Source organism: Lutra lutra, chromosome 1 (assembly GCF_902655055.1).
Source record: "Lutra lutra chromosome 1, mLutLut1.2, whole genome shotgun sequence".
NCBI classification, from domain to species: Eukaryota; Metazoa; Chordata; class Mammalia; order Carnivora; family Mustelidae; genus Lutra; species Lutra lutra.
This window is the reverse complement of record NC_062278.1, coordinates 46,723,141-46,742,019: the sequence shown is the minus strand read 5'-3', so window position 1 is coordinate 46,742,019 and position 18,879 is coordinate 46,723,141. Positions and strand designations below refer to the sequence as shown.

The following is an 18,879-nucleotide window of genomic DNA, read 5'->3' as shown; positions in this document are numbered from 1 at the left end:
TTCTATCATTGAGCTAGTGTCTAAAATGCTTATCAGTTAAAGCATTCTGACATTTTTTGTACCTAATTTTTTCACTTGCCCATATAATGTATCATTGTTTATTTTGTTTGACATAGGAGTTTGAAAATTAGAAGTAATCCAACCTACTAATCTCCTTCCTAACACTTTCCATTGCTATCATGCTTAGAAAGCGGTTTCTCACCAACATAGAATAATTCTCATTTAGCTACTCTCAGTTGTGTATTTTTAAAAAAACATCTGTTCCTCCATTTTGTTTTAATATACCAATGAGTTAAGTATCTAGCTTTTATGTTTTTCTCCAAAGTGTTAACCAATTTCACAAAGTCCTGTTTTAATTACCAATAATCACACCCCGGATAAACCTCATTGGCTACGATATTGCCACTGCACAAAGCTCAAAGTCCTCTTTTATATAAACAGGAAAAAAAATTTAAAAATTTAAAAAAGTTTTTCTCCAAACTGTTAACCAATTTCACAAAGTCCTCTTTTATGTAAACAGGAAAAAAAAATTTAAAATTTTAAAAAGAACATAAAAATGCCACCACATCCATCACATATATACAAGGGTCTACTTCTAGACAATCTATTCTGTTCCATTTAAATGTTTAGTAAATATTACATTAGTATGACACTGTTTCAAATTCAGCACACCGACGTCTCTTAGGGCAAACCCTACCCCCTCCATCAATCTTCATGGGCAAACTGAAATCTATCTGCATTTCAGTTTCTCACAAGTATCAGTTGGATCTGTGTCTACTTCTGGAGCTCGCTATGAGGAATTACCTCAAAATGTATACATGAAGACGCTCTGAAACTATAAAGAACTACACAGATATATTTACTGATGACCTCTTCAAATATAATTCACAGGTAGAACTTAAAAATATTAGCTAAGAATGAATACTTCTGTGTTACACAAAATGGTTAATGGACTAAACATTGTTATACATATTTCCTGTGTAGAAAATAATCCTTAAAGCTCATTTGAGTAAAAGAAAAACAAGTTGGTGCCTGTTTGTTAGTCAAAGAAAGAAAAAAGGGATGGTGAAATAATCTTTATATGTTTGTAAGATTTTAGTTTCTCAGCTGTGGAAATGGATCACAAGGCCAGTTTTACAAGTAGAGTCAATTTAACATTTCTAACCCCTCTAATTTCATTCCACAAAGATATTAACAGAATGTGAATACAAACCTTAGAATCATTTTTGTTCCCAAAATGCAGATCCTGAACTCACTGCCTGTCCTAATACAGGAAGAATTCAGACAACAGAAAACACTCTCATTCAAGGAAGTCTTAAATTAGAAATAAAACTTGCACTATAACAAAGTTAGCACCTAAAAGATATCAGTACTGCCCCTTAAAATAGGTCCTAAGGCCCTAGATGATATGTACGATACACAGAATCATTAATTTTTTTTTCTACCTAGTAGCAGGGACATTACAGAATACTTTTTCCATTCCCCTTAATTAATAAGAGTAGAACTGAGGCTTAAAAGTTAGGTCCAAAAGCTCACTTTTTTAGCTAACTGTAAACTTACTTTAGTAAATCACTGGTTTCCTGTTCACTGTCTTGTGTTGTATCCAAAGAAAAGGCATCTGAGGTTTCATCTGAGTTCTCTGCTTCTTCTGCTGGAAGCACCTTTGTTCCCAGGGAGCCACTGAAAATCTCCCTCTCCCTTTTGACGTCTTCCTCAGGATGGTCACTGGGATTCTGCAGATCTTTTTCAGTTCTGTCATGGTCACCTTTGAAAGAAGACTGCTTGGCATCACTAAGAGATGCTTTTCCTGAGATACTGAATAAGTTACCAAGAAACTGAAAAAAGCTTTCTTTTGGCTGTCTATCATTTTCTCCTATTTTGGTATCTGAGGTGGAACGGGAAAGGTCATTTGGCTTTTTGGAATCTTCCTGCGTTGGAAGAGTGATTAACTTCTCAGCATGGTTCCTTTTGTCCTCACTTTGGGGAATCTTTGAAAACAAAACAGAGAATAATAAATGTCATCATTTTTAAAAAATCACACAGATCTACTAATAAAGTATCATATGACACATTTTGGGCCAGATGCCAGGGATACATCTGTGAGTAAGACTGATGGCTTCTGATTCGTCAGGCTGTTTACAGTCTAGGGAAGGGCACGGTCAGCACAACTTAAACAAGGCTATATAGTAAATGTCATGAGGGGAGAAATACACCCCATGTGGGAAGCCAGAACAGGAGTAACTGTTCCAGGTTTGGGGTCAGTGACAGCAGAGGACATAACACAGAGGAGTATTCCTAGAAGTGCCCTCGGAAGGACACCTACTACGTGACTATGTGATGCTTATTCATCCCACTCCTTCCCTAGCTCTCTTCCTCCCTCCTCCCCGACTCTATTTAGTCATGTGACAGCTTCTAAGAAGTTAAAGATGAATGGACGTTAGGGTACAAAATGAGAAGAGTGAGAGATGCGTAGGGAGAGATAAATAAAGGGACAGATCATGGCAAATTTTATGTATATATTTTTTTAAAGATTTTATTTATTTATTTGACAGACAGAGATCACAAGTAGGTAGAGAGGCAGGCAGAGAGAGAGGAAGGGAAGCAGGCTCCCTGCTGAGCAGAGAGCCCGATGCGGGACTCGATCCCAGGACCCTGAGATCACGACCTGAGCCGATGGCAGCGGCTTAACCCACTGAGCCACCCAGGCGCCCCAAATTTTATGTATATTTAAATTTAGCCTTCATTACTCAGAACTAATGGACAGTACTTTCAAGTACTCTGTACAATAGGTAAACCTAAATAGACCTCATTTCAGCACTGTCCTAACCCACAAAGAACTGCCACATTGTGTAAAATTGTTTCTCAAAAAGACAGCAATATGGTGTATCAATTCAGAGGAAAAGCTCATTATCCTTAATAGTAAACTACCAAATCCTCAGATGTGCATTAACACAAACGGCACAGTACTGGGAATTCCTGCAGATGTTCAACACTTCCCGGGTGTGTTTTACTGCTCATAATGAAATTACTAGCAAAACAGACTCTCTGTGAGGCAAGACGGAGCTGATCTACCAAGAAGCTTGCTGGCATTCCTTGTCACACTCTTCCCTGAAGCTTCATTAACCTTAGGCCCATGTGCCAACTCAGCCTACCTTCCAAACATGCCTGCTCACCTACTTGTAGAAGGAATGCCTGCCTGACAGTATCTGTCAGATGTCATGCTCACTAGTCCTTATAAAAGAAAAGCTCCAGTGTGAGTCAGAAAAAAGATCAGTACAGCAAGGTAAAGTCACCTCAGGCCACTGTGAGTTCACATGACAGTTTTATAAGAGGCTCATCTTCAAGCAGGCAAGAGCATCATGATCTCAATGTTATTTGTTTACCTCTTTCCATATTTTAATTCAAATACAAAATAGTTTTAATTCAGTGTTCCATTAACCACTAACCAAACTTAGCATATGAAAGCTTGAGAAAAGGTTTATAACCTATTACCCCAGGAAATTAATTTCAAGCACTATTATTTTTTTTAAGATTTTATTTATTTATTTGACAGACAGAGATCACAAGTCGGCAGAGAGGCAGGCAGAGAGAGGGGGAAGCAGGCTCCCCGCCAAGCAGAGAGCCCGATGTGGGGCTCGATCCCAGGACTCTGAGATCATGACCTGAGCCTAAGGCAGAGGCTTTAACCCACTGAACCACCCAGGTGCCCCACAAGCAGTATTATAAAGTCTGTTCCCCACCTTCGGAGTCAGAGGGTATTTTTGAGGAAATACACAGCATTTTTCTATGTGTTAGGAACTTAATAAAACTTGTGAGTCTCTACATTTAGAATATGACCAACCTTCTAGAGTCATTCTAAGTCTCACCTTTTACTGGTTTCAACTGCAACTCACTCCCACTTGTCTCCATCTCATCCCTCCAACCTTGTGCTCATTATTGGAGAATGCGCTATCAATTAGCCGTGTCCTCTCCTGACATAATGGCCCTCTCAGTTTAGCAAAAGAAATGTGAGTTGACATCCTGAAAATATCTTGATACACATAAATATTTTTTGTCCTTTAACTATGTCATTTAATTTGTTGTAATTAGCAGCCACCACATTTCTTCCTGAGTCAAAATGAATTAAGACTGTAACATGAACAGAACAATGATTTTTTTCTATAGCTAGTATGAACAACTGCTCTTCCTGAGTAGCTTTCTGAAGGAAGTAAACTATAGGCTAATCATTAGAATATCATAAATATTCTTAAAATTTTTCAGAAATTCATTAAGAGTCATAAAATTGGGGCAATGGTTTACAAAAAGGGGAACATTAAAAGAACATGAAAATTACATTTTTAAAAAGATTTTATTTATTATTTGACAGAGAGACACACAGTGAGAGAAGGAACACAAGCAGGGGGAGTGGGAGAGGGAGCAGCAGGCTCCCCGCTGAGCAGTGAGCCCTATGCAGGGCTCAATCCCAGGATCCTGGGATCATGACCTGAGCCAAAAGCAGACACTTAATGACTGAGTCACCCAGGCACCCCAGGAAATCACATTTTTTGACACCAATAAAATCTCAAGATGATTTGTCAAAAATATTATTTCACTGCCTCAACTATTTTTTATAATTCCTTTCAAAACACAATAAACTGCTTTCTCAACAAAAGAGATACATTTTGCTAAACAATTGAAAACCTTTACATTTAACATTTTTATTTCTTACAAGATTTTATTTATGTATGTATGTATTTGAGAGAGACAGAGTGAACAGGAGAGAAACAGAGGGAGATGGACAAACAGACTCCACTGAGCACATGGAGCAAGGGGCTTGATCTCATGACCCTAAGGATCATGACCCTGAGCTGAAATCAAGAGTCAGAGGCTTAACTGACTGAGGCACCCAGGTGCCCCCAGATTTAACTTTTATATATTTAATTTGGGGCGCCTGGGTGCCTCAGTTGGTTAAGCGACTGCCTTTGGCTCAGGTCATGATCCTGGAGTCCCAGAATCAAGATCCCAGGATGGAGTCCTGCATCTGGCTCCCTGCTCAGCAGGGCGACTGCTTCTCACTCTGACCCTCGACAGTTCATGCTCTTTCATTCTCTCTCTCAAATAAATAAAATCTTTAAAAAAAAAAAAAAAGAATTATACATATAATCTTTTTAAAAATCACTTTTTCCTCCTTCCCTTTATTTTCAGCTTCTTTGCTATTCCAGAATCTTTGTATCTTCAGTTTACTGAAGAGCACTTTTTGTCCTTGGAGGTCTTCATTTCCTAACATTTCCCTAATACTCTTCTGAGAAACTTCTATCAATGAAATACTCCCAACAAGAAAAAGATATCTAAAATAGGAACAAAAACTAGCAGAAAAGAGCACTGCTATTTGAAGTAAACACAATAAATTTTTAATTTATAGGATTAAAATTTTAAGTCTGATCTAAAACGGCTGCTTTTTCCCCTCAGCCTAAACAACAATAAAATTCAGCCTGCCACAAGTGAGGGCCAATGCTGCCTGCCAACAAGACTGCCTGCCAATGTTCCAACAAGGAGAATGGAAGCAGTCAGGATTCAAGCAAACAAAACATCAATTCCAGTTGCTCTCAAAGATGTTGGTATTCCACATATAACAACAAAGGCTACTGAGAAGGCATATGTAACTGGGGGATTTGAAATTTTTTCCCTTCATCCTCAATATGCTATAATGCACTGCCCTTAGGTCAATTTCATCCAACTATCTCCTCTATTTGCTATGTGCCTAATAGCAGGAAGCACAGGAAAGCATCAGAGACACTGATTAGGAAGAGGCAGTTTCAGCTTCAAGGAGCTTATAGTCTAGCAAGAAGCTCATTGCTGTATCACTGTGTGGAGCTTAGAAGAGAATCCACTGCTAGAAGACATAACATTTGAACTTGCTCCTGAAGGATGAGAAGAATATCCTAAACACTCAGTATAACATATCCAAAGATACAGAACTGTGAACTCTGTTTATCATGGCAAGGGTGTGGTTGAAGATGAATGGGGTACAGGGAATAGAGAATGAGGCAGAGAAGATGACTAACAGAAGCAGATGCTGAGGGATAAAGTCATAGATAACTAAGTTTTCTGAACTGGCTAACAATTTGAGTAAAGTAAAAAATGGACATGGGAAATAGGAGAGGTGAGATCAGGGCCTTTGTGGGGATGGGAGGAGGTAAGGCAACAAATTACTTAAGATGTCACTGAATGTTTGGTTCCCTGCTGTTGTACAACAGGAGATGTCTGGAAAGCAGTCAGAAGCACAGTTTAAGAATGCAATTTCGGGGGGCGCCTGGGTGGCTCAGTGGGTTAAGCCGCTGCCTTCGGCTCAGGTCATGATCTCAGAGTCCTGGGATCGAGCCCCGCATCGGGCTCTCTGCTCAGCAGGGAGCCTGCTTCCTCCTCTCTCTCTGCCTGCCTCTCTGCCTGCTTGTGATCTCTCTGTCAAATAAATAAATAAAATCTTTAAAAAAAAAAAAAAAAAAAGAATGCAATTTGGCCATACACAGTGTACGCAGGATATAAAGGGGACCAACAAAAAAGCTCTAGGGAAAAAAAAAAAGAGAGATTAAAAGGAGGTGCAAATTAGAGAAGGAATCAGAGAGAGATGGAGAAGGCAAAAACCAGACCAGGTCATACCTCCAGAATACTGGTCTCCAAAGGCAAAGGACAAAGAATATTTCCAAAAGCAAATGGGGAGTAAATGCCAAATGCCATTCTGAGGTCTAGAAAGATGACTATCCTACCCCACTGTTCTTCAAAAACATCAGGCACACTCATGCCTCAAGAATTGTACATCCACTCTTCTCTGCTTAGAATTTTCTTCTCCCACGTAGCAATATGACTCACTCCCCCTCACCTCCCTCAGATCTTTATTTACAAGTCATCTCTTCATTGAAAGCTTCCCCGGTCACTCCAAAATTGCCAATTCCTCCACTCTGAAAGTGCCAATATCTTCTTTTTCTCCTTTGTACTTGCTAGTGTCAAATACACACACACACACACACACATTTTTAAAAATCTGTTTCTTCCTCTAGAAAGTAAAAGCCGCAAGTGCAGGGATTTTTGTCTATTTTATTCAGTGCAGTATCTCTAGCACCTCGAAATGTGTCTGACAATAAGAGGTGCTCCAACAGTTGTTAGATTAGTAAATAAAGAATAAGGACTACACAGAAGCACTAGGAATGCAGGAGAAATAGTCTTAACAGCTCAGGAATTTATGAGTACAGCCCTAAACTCAAAGTGTTAAGCTGTGAGTAGGTAGGCGAGGGGATAGAAATAGTTGGTAAATAGACAAAAGGCAAAACTTAGAGAAATTAGAAAAAAAAAAAGAATATGAGAGTTTAAGGTCTAAGACAGAATGGTTTTTTGTTCTTGTTTGGCAGATCAGCTCCACACCTATTAGAGAATAACTGTTGTACAAGAGAGAATGAAAAGCATAAATTGAGATAAAGAGGCCAGTAAAGCCTCTAATACTTTTTCTAATAAGAAAGGGAGGGGCGCCTGGGTGGCTCAGTGGGTTAAAGCCTCTGCCTTCGGCTCAGGTAGTGGTCTTGGGGTCCTGGGATCGAGCTCCGCGTCAGGCTCTCTGCTCAGCAGAGAGCCTGCTTCCTCCTCTCTCTCTCTCCGTCTGCCTCTCTGCCTACTTGTGATCTCTATTGGGTAAATAAGTAAAATCTTAAAAAAAAAAAAAAAAGAAAGGGAAAGTATTAGCCTTGAAGAGGAGTATGGACACGTCCTCTTCCAGGTAAAGAGGTAAGGAAGTGACTGAGGCCTGAGCAATTCTGTAAATGAAGAAGACGAAGAGCAAGGTCCAACAAGTGGCTCTGACCTCAATAAGTGAGAGGAGAGATGGCAAGCCGAAGGAGGGACAGGCAGGTGGAACTGGGAAACAGAGAAGACTTGGACTAATGTCTCTGGGGAATGCAGTAATAGGCTGAAATGGGTATAGCAAGTAGTAGGTAGGGTCCATGCAAGCGTGAAAGCATTCACTCATTCATTCAGTAAATAACGAACAGCACCATACCATTCCAGGTGTTTAGATGCAACAGTAAAAACAAACAAACAAAAACCCACAACACCAATAGCCCTGCTTTCATGAAGCCTGCATTCTAGTGATGTAAGAATTTGCAAGTCCAACTGGTATTAGTTTGTCACCTCCTCAAATAGCCTAGAGCAGGTGGCAGGTGCTGTGCCAACATGGTAAGTGGCACAGGGAATAAGATCAAAAAGGTCACAGGATAGAGACGGTCACCAAAGATCCTGTTGAATGGAAAATAATGAAGAGCCAGGTGACTCTTCTTCTACTGTGTCAAGCACTGGGCCTGTCATCCTTTCTACCTCAGACTCTGCCTTTATTGGGCGTAGCAAGGATAATCCTTAAGAATACCCTGACTTCTAGTTCCTTAACATCCTCAACTCCGGTAACTTCCACTTCCGCTCTTCTTGCCTCTTTCATAAACTCTGACCCTAGTTAGTCCCCCATAACTGCATCCCCTCGCAAACTCAATCTCAGGCATTCCCCGTGTGCACACCCTCTCCCCATTTCAGCTGTTTTACCCCGCTGTCCCAAGTATACCCACCATACCACTACTCCTGCCCCAATACAGCTTCTGCCTTCCCTTACACTGTCCCTTTCAGTTCCCACAAAGTTTCCTAGCTTCTCTATCCAGCCATCAAATATAACCAGTAACCTCAAAGTGTCAGTTGTACTGCTTGGTCATCCCCACTCAGAAAAATTCCAATTTTATCTTTTTCTAACTAAGTGAGTGAGTCTTGCTTTAAAAAGCCACAAGGATATGCACACTATGCAGATTTGGGCTACAAACAGTTCACAATTTACAGCCCCAGCTGGAAATCTCTCTGTAACCTTTCCTCATTTTCTACAGCAGCTCTTTCACCTACCACCCCACCCCCCATTCCACTATCCCACCACCTTGCTCAGCAGAGGTCCCTACTCTCCATTTCATGCAGACATTCCCTCATAACCCTGACTCCCAATAGCATCGGCACGCCTCCTTCACTCACTGCCATGCTTCACCAGGAAGGATGGACTCCTCCCAAGGTGAATTTCCCCACCAGGACACCAGTGCACAATCCTTGATGTCTCCTTGAGAAGCACAGTTCCTCATCTGTCCCTTCCAGAAGCCCATCATTCAAAAGCAAATGCACAAGGATAGCCCTCTCCTCTACCAACCTCCTCAAAAAAGGGTTCCTAATCTTCACCACCTTCTTTCCCTTTCCTCCTAATCACTCTCTAATCACTTACAATCTGGCTTACTCCCTAGTTGTGCTGGTCACTGTCTCTAAGAAACACTGTCCCACTTGCTAATTCAATACACTTCTTACATGGTGCATCTGCAGAATGTGAGACTGAATCTCATTCTGATAACCAGTCTTCTATTCAATTCCATGATATTACTCTGAGATTTTCCTCTTTCCTCTCAAACACTTTCTCCATCTCCTTCAACTTCACATCATTCTAGCCATTCCTTACCGAACATATTTCTCCAATTTCTAGCCTGGGCCTGCTTTAGCTTCATGACCTTCTTACAAGGTTTTATTTCCCACAGATTAATCAGATGATTCCCAGGTTTTTATCTGCAACTCAGACAGTAGGTTCAACTATCAATCAGGCATCCATAGCCACTTGGATACTTCACTGGAATCCCAAGCTCAGTACATCCAAAACTGAATGTGACCATGTTTTGTCTCCATTCTTTCATTTTCTGCAAATCTTAACATTTCCGCTTGTTAAAAAGTCAGACAAAACATCATCTGTTTCCTTGCTTGCACTGTCCCCAGTCCATTCTCCAGACAAAAACTAGAGCAATCTTTTAGAATTCAAGTCTGACTATCCTTAAAGGCCTTTAATCACGATCACAGATCTGCTGTCGGGCTAAAATCCCAACTCTCAAGCATGGCATTCAAGGTGTTGGTGGGTCTAGTCCCCTGTGTCTTTCCCCAGTTTCATGCCTTGCCACTCACAATGCTTGCAAATCATCATACCCAGCCTCACTCATTCTTTCCCCTTCTCTCTTCTCTCTCTCTCTTTGTACAGAACATCTTTGCAATAACACTATTCCCACTGCTGAGACCACTTACTCTTTGGCCTCTTTGGGAAATTTCTACTACAACAGAAGTTTTTTCAGAATAGAAATTGCCTATGTACATGTTTCTCTAGTGAACATTCCTAAGACTGTTTTCCTTGTTACCACAAGGTGAAGGCAAACAATTGTATACATTTTCATCCTGAATATGACTATCACCTAAATTATTAATACATACTAAAATCTGGCACTCATAAACTAAAACCACCTGCTTACTTGAGAATTCAGTTAGTTTTCTCCTTAGACATCTGGTTGCAACATATTACTTGGCAAATTTGTCAATATTTGAAATTCTACCACCAACAGTTAAAATTTCCTCAATTTTGAGGAAAATAACTATTATCAGATTATTGCCAATATCCTGAGGTAAGCTATAGTTTAATTTTAAATCAAAATTACTGTTTACCTTCATCCTAATGGATTTAATTTGTGGTGGGATGCCAGATTAATTCCATATAAACTACCAATACATATTTGCATGAATGAAATTTCTCAATAAATGGATTTCAAGACTAATGGTAAGGTGCAAAGATGAGTGATTTATACCCCCACTGTTAAAGTAATTTTGCTTGAAAGATAACATTACATTTTTATCACAGCATTATTTTTCCATTAAAAATTTAGAACAGGCCAGCAAGTTGGCCATCAACTATTTTGCTCTAAGCTGGTTATTGTTTAACATAACAAATTACCTGCAACTTTAATGTCATGATTCTGTGCTGTGATCAGCTCTGACATGTCACAAATAATTTGTTACTAAAGTTACTTAAAAGTTGAAATTTCACTTTTTAAAAATGCTCTAGAATGGAATTAAGATTTTAGCTGAGGTGTTACTTTCAGTTTTTCATTTCCATGTAATTTCTGATAAAAGGATGTAGTTATATATGGTATACCAAATAAGGGTCCTTAACCATAAGTGACCCAGGACAGTCATCTGTTGTATGTGCCAGAACAAACAACACAGGAGTAAAAACTGTTGATGTGAAAGAGAAAAGTCTGTGGAGTGCCTGGGTGGCTCAGTCGTTAAGCATCTGCCTTTGGCTCAGGTCATGATCCCAAGGATCTGGGATCGAGCCCCTCGTCCGGCTCCCTGCTCAGCGGGAAGCCTGCTTCTCCCTCTCGCTTTGCTTGTGTTCCCTCTCTCACTGTGTCTCTTTCTGTCGAATAAATAAAATCTTTAAAAAAAAAAAAAAGAGAGAGAGAGAAAAGTCTGAACTACAGAATAGCAAAGGATATGGACAGGAAGAAAGGGCTGTTGATGGTCCGTGGCACAATGGGGATGGAGACAAAATGATAGAATCATTTTCAAACATCAAGACTGGGTAATTGGTAGCACTTTTTAGCTGGACAGGAACACAGAAGGAGAAAAAAATTAGGATAAAATAGTCTGAGTTCAACTTTGAGTATGACAAATCTTATACCCAGCAACACTGGCAGGAAAGGTGTAAAGAATTGGTTCTATTACCCTGATGCTCAGCAAAACATGTTGGGCTGGAAGGACAGGTGTGAGCTTTGTCACAGGCTATGATGCAGGTAGAAATCAAATCAACCAGGGCAGGTGTGGAAAGACAGAAGAAAAAAGGAACAAAATGACACAAGATAGGAGAAAAGCCACTCCTTTCTGTTACCATAAAAAGAGATCTCCAGTGAAAACACTGGGCAAGAATGATAAATGTTCTTGTTTCTAGGAGAGCTTTTCAGAACCCCCTCTAATGTTCTTGAGTCAGTATCTGGCACCCATGGAGGTCAATGTACTCACAAAATCTGCAGTATGTACATGACCCTCCTTAGTCTGTTTCCATTTTGACAAGGTATTCCATGATACCATAAAGTAGGACCACTACAGTTCTATGATAGAACGAACAGCTGCAAATCAAACCAGGTACTTCAAAACACCTGCAACACCCAGGAACTCAAAGATATCGAGGCCCCAGACGGACAGGCCCCAGACGGACAGGCTGCAGCCCTACCAGTCCCTTTGGGCATATGCACCACAGAGTGGCATGGTGGGATCTCTACTTCGGGCTCCCTTACACCACTCAGTCTTTATAGAAGTTTGAGTCAAGGGGTGAAAATTTTTGACTTCTAGCTAAATTTCAATATGTGTATCTCCATGTATGCCCTCTTTTCAAATGTGATAGAGAATCAATGTTTTTAATAGCTTTTCTATAGTATTCACCCAGAAAAAAACAGCACCATTCTCAAACAAAGAGTTATTTCTAAGTTTTAGCCAGACTTTATATGGCAAGAAGGCACCTCTTTTCCTGAGTACCCATTTTGTGCTCAGCATTGTGTGTACTGCTCTACAGGTTATCTCAGTTATTCCAAAACACTTCCATGAAACAGGATTGAACACCCCCCCCACCCAATACAGATCAGCAAACCAAAGTTTAAATAGGTTGAGTAAATTTTCCGAGATTACAAAACTACCACATGGAAAGCTGGGATTTAAGCCCAGATTTGCCTGATTCCAAAGGCTGTTCTTTCCATCACTGCTTATGTTAATTTTAAAACATTTCCAAGGGGGCTCATAGTTGGCAGAGGCAGAGAAATAGTGGCTCACTATGAGACAACTCATTCCCCTCATCAACATTCCCATCAATTAAAGTTAATCTATTTATAAATGGGTTCCAAATGCAAATAAGTCAAAATTTTTTTAAAAGGAGTTCCAGTTTTTGAAAATCTTTATAAGTTGATGTCATACTGCTGCTATTATCTGTATCGATGAGAAAAAAAGATAGCCAAGCATTTAAGGCCACAATTTATTTTAAAAATTAGTTCAATAATTAATTTTCCCCTAGCCTAACCAAGAAAAAATTTAATGCATTTAAATTTGACTATCATTTCACTTTTGGCCAAGAGAACGTTGAAAAACATCAGTAAGGAAAGAAGAGCTACACAAATCAAAATATGATCAGATGTATAAATTTAATATATCCATCTTCTAAACAGCACTGTTCATTCAATATAGGATTAATATAAAAAACAATGAGTGACTATTTTTCTTCAGTAAGATATTCTTGAGCCACAATGTTTCATCTTTACCTATCAGTAAACAGAGGTAATAGTTAAAAAAAAGTGTAGCTCTTTGTTGTAAATTATTTGCTTCTAAGATTAAAAATAAGTGTTACAGGGTGCCTGGGTGACTCACTGGGTTAGGCCTCTGCCTTCAGCTCGGGTCATGATCTCAGGGTCCTGGGATCAAGTCCTGCATCAGGCTCTCTGCTCCACGGGGAGCCTACTTTCTCCTCTCTCTCTCTCTCTCTCTGCCTGCCTCTCTGCCTGTCTTCTCTGCTTGTAATCTCTGTCTGTCAAATAAATAAATAAATAAATAAATAAATAAATAAATAATTTTTTAAAAAAATAAATGTTACAAATCTTAAGTAAAAATAATACACACTAGATTAATACTCTTCGATTATTCATAGAACATCATATGCATCTATCAACCACTGCCTTTTAAAAACCGCTCCAGAACTTTCATCAGATTTGTAGGATTAGTTATAAACAACAATTCTAAAATGGAACAAAAGTTAAATTTTATATAAAGCAGATGTCAAGCTGCTGAGAACAAGCCTAATGATCATCAATTTATTTAGGTCTGGGTTAGAGAATCTACAACCTATGATCCAGGTTTGATTCATTTATTTAGCTCATGGCTCACTTCTGAAAATAGACTTACTGCCATAGCTCTCTTAATTTTATAATAAGATTTCTTTTTGGTAAATTTAGTTTATGAATATCTTATAAATTAAGTTCACAAATGGAAAACATTATACAGAACTGCATCTGAATTCTCTTGTCTCCTCTCACTAACTGTGGGTTTTGTTAAGTGAAAATCTCTGAGATTCACTTTCTTCAATTACAAAAAGAGATAAAAATTCTGATTACCACACACACTGATTGCTTCTTTTGTACAAAATATTCTAAAATGACAGTAAAGGAAGCGTTTCAGTTATAAATACAAAGAGAGGGAGAGAGTAGATACGAGCAGATAAGAGATTTCAAAAAGGGTTTAGAAGGCACAGACAGATGAAGGCAGAGTAACTGACCACAGGAAGCTTCTACCCAAGTGTCTGCAAGGGGTAACTCTGATCATGAGGGAAACAATCTACTCCACAGACAGCCTGAAAAAGTTCAGGTTTTGAAGACACTAGGTACCACTTAGGACAGTGTGAGACACAGGATTAAAAGAGTTTGAAAATCTCTAGATGGAAGGGCACCTGGGTGGTTTAGGTGGTGAAGTGTCTGCCTTCAGCTCTGGTCATGATCCCAGGAAACGCTGGGCTCCCTGATCAGCAGGGAGTTTGCTTCTCCCTCTGCCCCTCCCCCTGCTCATGTACTCTCTCATTCTCTCCCCCCACTTTGAAATAAATTTTAAAAAGAAAAAAAAAATTTCCAGATGGAAGGGCTCTTTTCCCATCCCAAGCAGTTAAATGATCCTTCCTACCTCCCACCACCTCCACCTCCCAACCAAATATATGTAGAAAGAACATCTCTGAAGATACTGAGAATTTTGGGCAGACTGAATTCGAGGTATTAAAGGCCATCCATACAGAAATGTCTGGAATCCCAAAAATCAAGTTTAGAGTTCAAGAAGGATGTCAAGAAGAGATCAGAGAGCCAAAAAATGAAGCAATATGACTGAAAGATATAACTTTGGAAGACTGACATTGAGGAAGATGGAGGACTTTGAGAAACATCTATATGAAAAGTAATTTAACCAGAAAGTCAGAAGGAAACAGAAGGAAATGGCCAGAGGCAGGAATTGCAATGAAGTACAATATTAATGGAAACAAAGATAATAAAACATATTTCTGGAAAGAAGACAAGACCTGGAAAATCAATGTCTCAACTTTTTAAATAAGAACTAAGAGAAGACTATTGACTGTGGTTAGCAAGCGATCATTGGTTTCATGGAATGACTTTTACTCATTTAACTACTTACTGAGTACTTACGACACATGTACCAGGCACAGTACTAAGTTTCCCATGTCTGAGGGAACTAGAGAAGAGCCAGGAATCAAATTAGAAAAGATTAAGAATTAAACAGTGATTGAAAAAGACTTTCATAAGAAATTTTTGGGTAAAAACGGGGAGTGATATAAAACGATAGATTGAAAGGAAACCTGACCCACCAAAGGGAAAAAAAACCAAATGATTTATTTGCCTATTTTTTAGAGGGGGAGAGAGAGGGAAGTGGGAGGAATCAGGGGAAGGGAGAGAGGGGAGAATCTTAAACAGACTCCACTCCCAGCCCCAGAGTCTAACACAGGACTCAATCTCACAACTGGGCGACCATGACCTGAGCCAAAATAAAGAGACACTTAACCAACTGAGCCACCCAGATGCCCCCCCCAAAACAACAGTGTTTCAGAAAAGAAATAGAAGCCAGTGAAGACGGAGGGATGGATAATCAAGACAAGTCTAAGAGAAGGCAGGAAGTAAGAGACCAAAACCAGGAGGATGAAAGCTGGATCAAAACCAAAAGCACAGGGCTTTTGGGAGTTTATCCTAGGAAGGCAACAAGGGATGAAAATTCCTCTGAAGTAGGTAGATGGCAGCAGGAAATTAGAACATGCATTCCTACTCTTTTAAATAACAATAGACATGAATCCAACAGGACCAAGTGTCTAAGACTACAAGACAAAATTGTAGAACCCACAGAAAAACAAAGGTAGAATATGGACTAAATATTTAGAAGTTTTGCCAGCTTGATACAAGAACCTAATTCAATAAAAATAAATTTATCTATCATTGGAATGATAAATGCTAGCATTAGAAATGGCTACAATGTTAAAAAACAGCAAACCTTATATAGCATGTAAGTGATAACTAAGAATACAAGGATGTCCAAAGATAATACAAAGCTTCTATAGTCTTTAACTGTTTGAAAATATAATTGATTTTCATAGTTTAAACTTCTAACCAAACAATCATCAACATCTTGATTTGGCTTCTCAAAGTCAAATACAAAAAGAAAAGGATAAGAACATTTATTATTCATAAATCTGTTATGTTTCAGACTCAACAGGGAAAATGCTGTATATTTTTTTCTTATCATAGAAGGCATTATCATAAAATTCAGATTAACAAGATGGAAGCATGGGAACACAAATATCACATTACAGTGGAGTGCTGCTACAGAAAATTATTCATTAGAAAGAAAACAAATGCACATTTTATTCCACTTGCTAATGAAAATACTTGAATTGAGACTATTTAGAATAACAAGACCATAAATATGGTTCTAACCCATTTTCCCCAAGGTATGGTGCTATTGGTGTTATCAAAGTATGTATTTCTGATGCCTGACAAAAGGTATCTAAACCACTGGGGCCTATGTGGCTAGACTGAAGAAATCTTACTAGTAGTTTCTGGAAGATAAAGCAACAACTACTAGGGCCAAAATGTTCAGGCCACGGCTGTGAGAGTGACATGGCTCAGTCTACATTACAAGCTAACTGCGCTGCCCATGTTTAAGTAATGCAATAGGCCTCAAATCCTAAAAGAAACAATCTCATGACTATGAGCCATATTTGCTTGGGGACCTAGATCCCAAAGTGAAATTAACCTGGGCAATCAAACCAAGATATTAAGAATGCATAGAAAAGACGAATCATGGAGGCCCAGACACTGTATCTTCCCAACGTATACATTTACTGCATCTACAAAGGTGTGACTTTCTGGAGCAAATCTCTGCAGGTACAAAGTAGGACTACAGTTAAGGCCAAGTCTGAAGGCTGAAGGTATTTTTTTTGTTGTTTTGTTGTTTTGGTTTTTTTTGTTTTTTAGTAAGATCAGAGCCGAAGGAGTATAGTATCAGTTACAGGCTGAGTGGGAGAACAAGCGGAGCCTCAGACGGGGGAAGGCAGCGAGGAGAGCAGAATGTTTGGTGAAGGTCGGAGGAAATGAGGGATTAGGAGATGGAGTGACAGGAGTTAGTAGCCAAAGAAACATCAAAGTTTGAGATCTCAAAAGAAAATATTTCCCGTAAAACAACTCAAGAAAAAGGCTGCATATATACCATTAGAAGTAAAAGTCTTGACGTAAGGCAACTGAAGACATCCAAAAAGCCTTGCAGTGGTAAACCAGCAGGCTGGCTAACAGTTGGCTAAACTGATAGAAAAAGAGTAGGTAGAGATGTTATAAAGCCTGAGAGCAGGATTTTTTTTTTTTTATTTTATTTATTTACTTGAGAGAGAGAGAGAGAGCATGGGGGTGGGGGCAGGGAGAGGACGAAGCAGACTCCCTGCTGAGCAGGAAACCTGACACAGGACTTGATCCCAGGACCCTGAGATCATGACCTGAGCCAAAGGCAGATGCTTAAAGGAGTGAGCAACCAAGGTGCTCCTGAAAGCTGGATTTAATAGCCAAACTAGCAAAGGAATGAAAAAAGATAAGGAAAGCAAGGTGATCTTGATTTTCTTTCTTTTGATAAAGTCAAATAAATCAGATCCCTGCTATTTTCTCCAAAAAAAAATTTATATTGTTAATTATGATGGGGAAGAATGAAAACCGCTTTATCCTCACTATACCTAATGCCTTTGGACCTTATATAATGTTTAGAAGTCCCCTTATCAGTGATGAAGAATTCAGATGACTTTACGGTCCTTCCATTGACCAAGCTAATTTACTCTGAAATTCATGGAAAGCACAAGCATTCTGCTTTACTGATTGTCACAAATCATGTAAAAAGAAAATTGCTGAGTCCAAACTCTATGACCGCAGGACAGATACGAAAGCTCGATCACATACCTAGCATCATACCACTGAACAACACAAACACGCAGGTTCTAGAAAATCACTTATGAGTAAAAAGAAATGGTACAAGGTTCAGTGATTTTTCAAGGATTTTTTTTTAAGATTTATTTATTTTAGAGAATGGGAGGGAGCAAGAGCAGGGGAGAAAGGGAGGGAGAGAGAGAGAGAGAGAGAAAGCAAGGGAGGGGAGAGGGGCAGAGGGAGAGACAGAGAATCCCCAGCTGACTCCCCACTGATTGGGGAGCCCAATGCAGGCCTCCATCCCAGGACCTTCAGATCATGACTAGAGCCAAAATCAAGAGCTGAATGCTCAAATGACTGAGCTACACAGGCACCCCGATTTTCAAGGATTTTTAACCACACTTATCAATAAATACCTAGGGAGGTAACTACCTAGGGAGGTGTGTAGCTTATACTCTTTTCATGCTTGTCTTGTAGAAACTGGTTCATATGTGAGCTGACCAAAATATCCATCCCATACTAAGAACATGTTATTAACTTCCACCTGCCAAAAGCACTATTAGATGTTACCAGCATTTGAAAAACACATCATAGGGGCACCTGGGTGGTTCAGTGGGTTAAAAAGCCTCTGCCTTCAGCTCAGGTCATGATCTCAGGGTCCTGGGATCTAGCCCCGCATCAGGCTCTCTGCTCAGCGGGGAGCCTGCTTCTCTCTCTCTCTCTCTCTCTACCTGCTTCTCTGCCTGCTTGTGAACTCTGGCAAATAAATAAATAAAATCTCTAAAAAAAACAAACAAACAAAAAAACAGAAAAACACATCATAAATCAAAGAACATCCTAGGGAAAAGAAACTATGGAGGTCAGACAATCCAATTCACAGATCAGAAAACTAAGGACAAGGACATTAAATTCCTCAGGTGAAGGCCCCACAGCTGGTTAGTGGCAAAGCTAGAATAAGGACACCCCACTCTCCAACTCTCCCCGATGACCCTCTCCCTCACCCGATCCCACCTAAATTCTATGTCCAACAGAGCTAGGCTGGATT

The 18,879-nt window shown here is 39.5% G+C and overlaps 1 protein-coding gene across 2 annotated transcripts in view; it reads right to left on the bottom strand.

Annotated features, from left to right (window-relative positions):
* The window catches only part of CRYBG3 (crystallin beta-gamma domain containing 3), a 111,180-nt gene that overhangs the window by 74,933 nt on the left and 17,368 nt on the right, over nt 1–18,879 (bottom strand). For both annotated transcript variants that reach the window (XM_047722575.1, XM_047722566.1), the window contains exon 3: nt 1,561–1,988. In XM_047722575.1, the coding sequence (XP_047578531.1) occupies nt 1,561–1,988 (428 nt within the window). The remainder of the gene's footprint in view (nt 1–1,560; nt 1,989–18,879) is intronic.